The 7,724-nt window shown below is 32.3% G+C and overlaps 1 protein-coding gene across 4 annotated transcripts; it reads right to left on the minus strand.

Moving 5' to 3' along the window:
- Positions 1–1,522: 1,522 nt before the first annotated feature.
- Positions 1,523–6,623, minus strand: LOC109814926 (calcium/calmodulin-regulated receptor-like kinase 2). 4 transcript variants are annotated; one of them, XM_020379465.3, is made up of 9 exons: positions 6,338–6,622; positions 5,595–5,646; positions 5,272–5,505; positions 4,748–4,901; positions 3,605–3,731; positions 3,332–3,414; positions 3,185–3,256; positions 2,042–2,245; positions 1,523–1,954 (listed from the first exon to the last, which is right to left on the minus strand). In XM_020379465.3, the coding sequence occupies exons 3-9, from the start codon at positions 5,376–5,378 to the stop codon at positions 1,646–1,648; spliced, it is 1,056 nt and encodes a 351-aa protein (XP_020235054.2). In that variant the 5' UTR covers positions 5,379–5,505; positions 5,595–5,646; positions 6,338–6,622; the 3' UTR covers positions 1,523–1,645. The 4 variants fall into 4 exon arrangements, with proteins under 4 accessions (XP_020235054.2, XP_020235053.2, XP_020235052.2 ...); XM_020379464.3 differs by having other exon boundaries at positions 5,595–5,664; XM_020379463.3 differs by having other exon boundaries at positions 5,272–5,646; positions 6,338–6,623.
- Positions 6,624–7,724: the final 1,101 nt, after the last annotated feature.

Raw genomic sequence — 7,724 nt, forward strand, 5'->3', positions numbered from 1 at the left:
TAGATTCCTAATATGAATTTTATTTGATGATCTGATGCTTTTGAAGTAATTAATTGAGTGCTCTATGTAAAGGAATTAGAACCCTAAGGGAAAAGAATTGATAATTTTAGGGGTAAGAGTCGTAGACGTATAATTAGATGAATTCACCTTGAATGGTGAATTTTCTAGACTAAAACAAGTCCTGGATGTTTGAAATTTTGCATCATCGTTTATCATGATGTTTGTTTGAGATTATTGTTCCAATGATGGTGTGTTTGGGTGATGGATCGCACACGGCAACTAACTCAAGTGCTCAGAGCCGGGCGTGCCTTGATGCGTGTGAAGGTACTACCCAGACATGTTGGCATCAGGCAAGGAAAAGTCCACACTGGGCGCAAGATGTTTAGGGTGCTCTCTATCTCGACTAAAATTCGGACATGGCTTTGTGAAGCCGGGCGTGAAAAGGTCTGGTGCTCTTTTTCTTGACTTAAAGTCAGGTGTCGCTTTGTGAAGTTGAGCCTGAAAATATCTAGGTGTTCTTTGTCTCATCTTGAAGCCAAATGTGGCTTGGTGAAGCTGAGCGTGAAATAACTGGAGTGTCCTTTGTCTTAATTTAGAGTCGGATGTAGGTTTCCAAGCCCAATGCATGTATGTATGTATATATACCTAATGAATGATGATTTTTATCTTGATGCATGACATTTGATGTGGATGAATATGGATGTTGGTGAACAATGAATTATATGATGATCATGATGTATTAATATAGAAGCATTTGCATGGTTGTGACATGCATTATACTTGCATGATTCTCTGATTATGGTGGGAACCTATTTTTATGGTTTTGATGGGAAAACTTATGTATTGGTAGCCCAAGGTTAATCGGAACTTAAATACCAACTGTATATTCTTGATGATGATGGTCAAGTACCCCATGCATTTAGATGTAGGTGCACACCACATTGCATTACTGTGTATGTGTTTGTGAATGGAATTGATGGTGTTTACAATTGAAATTAATGAATTAATTATTGTTATTATAATTGTTATCGTGAAGGGATAAGATACCGAGAGTTGTGGTCCATTCCCTATAAAGTGAGATTGTTCTCACTCCCTATTTGTTTGTTAGTATGTTTTTGTATGTTTTCCAGACGAGAATCCTCAATTTCTAGAGGAGTAGGAAAATATCTAGATGCGTGTAGAAACTTTGATTTCAATGTAACACCAAGGCTTGAGAGTAGTTTAGGAACTAGGTTATCTTCTCTTGATTTTAACTAATTACATTTAAGTTGTGAATGGTTTACCATTATTTGTTATTATTATTTTTCTATTGAATTGAGTTACTTTTGACTTAATGAGTATGAAATGATAATTTAGGAGTTATTTGTATCTTTAATTGGTATCTTTCTTGAGGATAGATGGTATCACAATGATTTTGTCCAATTGGTGTGCTATGCGAGTTCATTTGAATTGTTTCAAAGAAACATGCAGGTATCAACCACCAAGTTCATCTCTTCCACCAAATTGCCCTTAACTCCATGAGTTAAAAATGCCAACATTGGGACATTGTTTTCAATATTTTGGAGCAGTAGTTGTTTCATTAGATTAGCTTGGTCTAAAGAGATTTCATTTTAAACTCACTCCATGCATATACAAGTAATTATGTTCATACAGTTTCTGCAAGGTTAATGGTGGACATCCTACTTAGTTCAACCTGTCGATCTTCTAATCGACTAACAGCTCGAGAAAAGTTATTGCTTGCAAATGACAAGTTATCTTCTGTTAAGTGGCGCTGTCGCCTTTGCTTTATTCTTGATATGAACTGTGAAACTTCACCTATAGAGGGGCGTTTCCTAGGTGATTTGTGCAAGCATTTGTGTCCAATTTTAGCAAGCTGCCTCACTTCTTCAAGGTTGCATTTTCCCGCAAGGTGCTTGTCAAGTATCTCATCTATACCATCATGATCCATTGCAGCCTTGCAAGCAGTAAAAGATAAATAAGCAAATCAGACAGAAATTAATGTGAAGTCTACGAAGATTTCGTCCCAAGAAAAGTAACTTACAAGGTTAATATATTCCATCAAATTTTGATGTGGGTGGATGGCAGTGATGAGCTCAAAAACTATGACACCGAAACTGTATATGTCACTCTTTGTTGTTAACTTGCTTGTGGAAATGTATGCTGGATCCATGTAACCATATGTACCTTTAAGACCAGAATTTCGGCCATCAAAGATCTCTTCCTTTGAGAGCCCAAAATCAGCAACCTGCAGAGTAAAATTTTGAAGATAATTTATATTTGAATAGAAGATTATCAGTGCCATAAATGTCAACTATATCTATCTACATTATTTATGATAATGTAAAAAAGTTGAGATGCCGTCTAATCTTCTTGATTTTCTATCATTTAGCCATGTAAGAAAATTTTACACATCTTTACTCTATGGTTAAGTATCTTCTTAGCTTTCTATTTAACAACTCCCACCTTATCAACAATTACCTTATACATCAATGTCTTTTTTACTATTATCAGGAAAGCTATGGTGCTTGATGATGCAACAAAATCATCTGCAGTTTATGCCATTTTGAAGATTGTAGCTCTTTTTCTACATTTGTTTTGACTTTTGAGTTATACAAATACTTGCATTTATTTTCTACTAATTTTGTAAGACTTGTCATATGTATGTCAATTGATTTAAAAGTCAAACATGAATCAAAACTTAATATCTAGCTTCTTTCTAAAACTTAAAAAAAAAAAAATCAATTTAATTCTTTTATTATTTTATAATGGATAATAATGTGTGATCAAGCAAGTACATTTAATACGTTAATCCCAATAAAGATGTCATTTTCTACAAGAACATTAACCCTTAATTTTTTTAGTCTGTTATGATACTACAATCAAACTTTGTACCATGTTTATGTGTAATATAGGGTTTAGATGACAAGTCTTATCCTTTCAGGTTAAGCTAAAATTAGTTTATTGTATTATTACCATACCTCACTCAATAGTCTCAATTGCATTATGATTTTTCTCTTCTCTGATGTTTTCACCCACAAATTTCTTTTGGACAATAATCACAACATAACCAGTGAATCAGATGGATTTAATATCTTACTCAAAATTAATATCAAAAATGTATCTTATGCAAATTCAGGAAAATGAAAATTTGACTATGAAAAAGAGCTTTTACCAACAATATTACCTTAGCTCTCATTGAGTGGTCTAGCAATATGTTGGCAGACTTTAAATCGCGATGTATGACAGGTGGGATTGCCTGTTCCATGCATATTCATATTAACCAACACATTTCACATAGAATAAGAGAAAATACATCAGTGAACATACATACTCCTTCATGAAGGTATTCTATTCCGTGGGAAATATCAAGAGCAATTTGCAGCCTTTCATCCCAACTCAATTTCTTTTCTTCACCTAGAAAAATTTACAAACTATTCTCAATTGAGACAACTCAGTTTGACATGTGACAACTAAAAACTTGCAAAGAAAGAAAGATATGGCTGTCTATTTGATAATAGACACATAATTATGCAACATTCGACAAACAGCTGTCATGTTTAAAAAAAGAAAAAATTTAGATGAACAGGAAAGATCTTCCTCTTACCATACAAAAGATTTGCCAAACTTCCATTACTCATGTACTGATAAACAAGTACACGTTGTCCTTTATCTACACAATATCCAACCAAATTCACAAGATTCCGGTGATGCAGTCTTCCTAGAAGAAATACCTGAAGCAACATGTAAAATATGAAATATTCAACAAACCTTAATGGTGGCTGATGTTTATGTTAGCAGCTTAGCTCTCTGAGTTGCTCAAATTAGAACTAATGTCATCAATTGCATATAACCTAGTGGAAGTAAGAGACTCAGTAGTCCCTACCCATTTTAAATCATGATATATTCAGTCTTTCAAAATAAAGGAAATCATTGCCTCTGCAGGATTTTATTCCCTATGATGATAACCATATTACAAAAGGCAAAATAGTACAAACTTATAATTCAAGATTTCTAGGCCATTCATATGTTAATGTTCCAAAATAGTTTGATGTAACAGGTACACTCTGGGCCTATTTTGATTTTTAGGTGTGTTTGATTGTGTTTTTCTTTTTTAGTTTTTTAAAATTTATCTTATAAAACAATTTTTTAGAGAGTAAATGGGGGAGAAAACAAAACAGATCAAGGAAGAACATACATAACCAAAAACTGAAAGTAGAAAACCAAAACAGCTTAGAGATGTTCTGTTTCCTTATTATTATTATTATAAAAGCTGAAAACCATATATTAGTTTTAAAGACAGCTTTCAAAAATTAATAAACATGTTTTTTCGTTTTTCTTTTTTGTTTATAAAAACAGAAAACTTTTTCAAGAATAGGATCAAACAGGCCCTTCATTTTATGGATATACATTAAACTTCTGAACTTCTGAGTTAAAAGATGAACAATAAACTCTTTGATATATAAGATAATTGAAGAATCATCACCTGCTTTGTTTCTATAAATTTATCACAATTCAAATCAAACAAACAAGCATAAAATCATCTACAAACTTTGCAATGGTTTAATACCTTTAAAACTTTGCGTTTATGAGTCACTTGATTAAATATAGGGAAAAAAAAGGTTCATGTAAAAATATGTAAGATAATTATAGAACCCTTTTCCAGTACTATACAATCTACAAAGATTACAACAATATAAAAATTTCTGAATCGCACAAACCAAGTATCAAAATAGTTATTTTCCTGTACCTCTGTTTGGAATTCTTTCTCCCCTTGTTTGGAATTGGGTGCGAGCACCTTCACTGCTACAACCTCCCCTGCAGGCATTGTTGCTTTATAAACTGTGCCAAATGATCCTTGTCCCAAGGTATTCGTGAAATTTTGTGTGGCCTTTTGAATTTCTCTGTACCATGTAAAGATTTAGATTCATACCATTAAAACGTTAATGTCCCTTTAGTTATTTTTATATATAATTACTCCACATCTCCATTTCCCAAATTTTTCCTTTTCTAAGGTCCCTTTAGTTAATGTCCTCTCACTCCTCTGAATTAAGGTACAACGCAAATAAAATTTTGCAAGGCAATTCATCTGATATTTTAAAGAAACTTACCTATAAAAAATTAATAAAGTTAAAAAATTTCACAAATCAAATAATCAACGGATTTTGTTGTCAATAGTTATATGCTTAATGCTTGAAACTTAATAGTAGTTAACCAGAACAATTAGGAAAAAAGATAGAGTAAATCTCATGCTGAAGAGAGAAATATACATACTTGTACGAATACTTTAGGATGCCTGATGCTGAAGCAAACTGATCTTTGTTTTGATGATTCCACCAAGCAAACTGGGAATTTTTCTTAAGATTTTCTGACCTTGACATGGCTATGGAACCATCGAGTGACGCACTAAAGTCGGTACTTGTTCCCAATCCATTTGTTCGTATAGGAAGAGTTGTTACACTAGACTCATTTGTAGATTGTCTAAGATGAGCACTTTTCTTGTACCACCTTATGCCGAAAAATATGAGGCAAGATATCAGAATTCCAACGGCCAAACCAACAGAAACACCAAAGATAACTAAATCAGCTTGACGAACCATTCTTTGATCTCTCTTGATACTCAAACAATGAAATCATCTTGCAGAAGACCTGTAGTGCAGAGGCCCACTGTCACAAATTTGGCACAATTTTATGTTAATTCAATACTTTGTCCAGATCTGACTGACATCAATTGAACTTCAAGATAGTAAGAGTTTCGATTTTTGGTATTTTGTTCCTTTATTAACACAATAAAGGAGATAATATATTATTTTCTCAGCAAAATATTCATACCACATATCAATATTGAAACATCTAATGCTCTCTTTAAAGAATGTAACTGGGACACCTTAATTCTGACAACAATGACTATATATGTATGTTTCAATTACTTCATTTTGAAGACATAATCGTCGTTTCCTTTTACAACTTCCTAAAAGAGCTTTTGAAAGGAAAAGAAAAGGAAAACCTTTTACCATTGATAGCTGTAAGGTAAATCCAAAAAGATGTAACCCTATCTTTCCATTTTATGATTCAGATACAAATGCAGCATGGTTTGGGAGATAGGGTGTATTCACGAACTCATCGACATCAATTAATTGTTCATTCATTTTGCACTATTTATCAAACATGAACATATCAAAAGGATGCACACTTCCCACTTCCCACCACCCTTTTCATTTTTCAATCAATGAAAACAAAAACCAAGCATCAGCAACAAAAACTCTCCTCAAAACAAACCCAAATAGATAAAAACTTGATCAGAACCCATCACCGATCTTCCAAGAAAAAACCCACATACCTAATCAGCAGAAGAACGCCTCCATGATGCAAAAATCAGATTTTTTTTTCTTGGGGTGTGTGAGGTACGAACCATGATTCTGAAATTGACCCTCTTTTGGTTACTGGGGATTGTGGCTGACTTCGGGGTCCAAAGTCAATGACATGAGTGGAAGAAACAGCGACCCAGTTGAGGAAAGTAACTGTTTGTGAAGAAAAGGTCTCTGTTTTTGGTTGGAACAGAGTGGATTGGAAATAAAAAGAGGTATGGAGTGGGTGAGGCGTTAAAGTGTGATTGAATTGAAGTGAGAGTGGGTTTTAAGGTTTTAAAATCTTGGGGAAATGGGTACGGGGTTGAGAATAATTGGCTAATTCAATTGGGTATGTTTGTGTTTTTTTTTTGTCCTTTTCTTTTTTGCATTGTTTTTTTTTTCTTGAAGGGAGTAATGTAGTTGTAAATCCCTTCAAATTTCTAAATGCACTCATTTATATTAAAGGAGTCGAGACATTTCGTGTTTCTAAAATTATACATACATAGAATATTAAAAAAGATTGTGTGTATTATTTATAAAGGATATATAAGATTTCTTTTAAGTTTGAGGGATATAATGGTCTATTAAAAAGTGGAGACCAAAGGTAGTTATACATCCAAGTATTCCCTTTATATATTAGTATAGTTGAAGTGAGAGTGGGTTTTAAGGTTTTAAAATCTTGGGGAAATGGGTACGGGGTTGAGAATAATTGGCTAATTCAATTGGGTATGTTTGTTTTTTTTGTCCTTTTCTTTTTTGCATTGTTTTTTTTTTCTTGAAGGGAGTAATGTAGTTGTAAATCTCTTCAAATTTCTAAATGCACTCATTTATATTAAAGGGGTCGAGACATTTCGTGCTTCTAAAATTATACATACATAGAATATTAAAAAGATTGTGTGTATTATTTATAAAGGATATATAAGATTTTTTTTTAAGTTTGAGGGATATAATGGTCTATTAAAAAGTGGAGACCAAAGGTAGTTATACATCCAAGTATTCCCTTTATATATTAGTATAGATACTAGTGGATTGAAAAATAAAAATAAAAATTAAGTAATAAAAATATAATAATTTAAATGGTGTTGTGACTAATTCATTAATTTTAAAGTTTTAAATTTGGTAAAAAATAATATTATTTTTTATAATTTTTTTAAAACTAAGGTGGTTATTAAGATGGATATTCTCATGTGGTTACTCAAAGAGATATTCTCTTAATATATTAGTGTGTGTGTGTGTATATATATATATATATATGAAGAGTATTATAATAACCGATGTAATTTTTTCTAAATATTATACTGCTAAATAATTTTATATTAAATAATGTGAATTTTGTAAATCCAACTGTTAGATTGAAAGTTCATATCACTTTATATG

The sequence above is a fragment of the Cajanus cajan genome, chromosome 2 (assembly GCF_000230855.2).
Source record: "Cajanus cajan strain Asha chromosome 2, NIPB_CcT2T_4, whole genome shotgun sequence".
Lineage (NCBI taxonomy): Eukaryota > Viridiplantae > Streptophyta > Magnoliopsida > Fabales > Fabaceae > Cajanus > Cajanus cajan.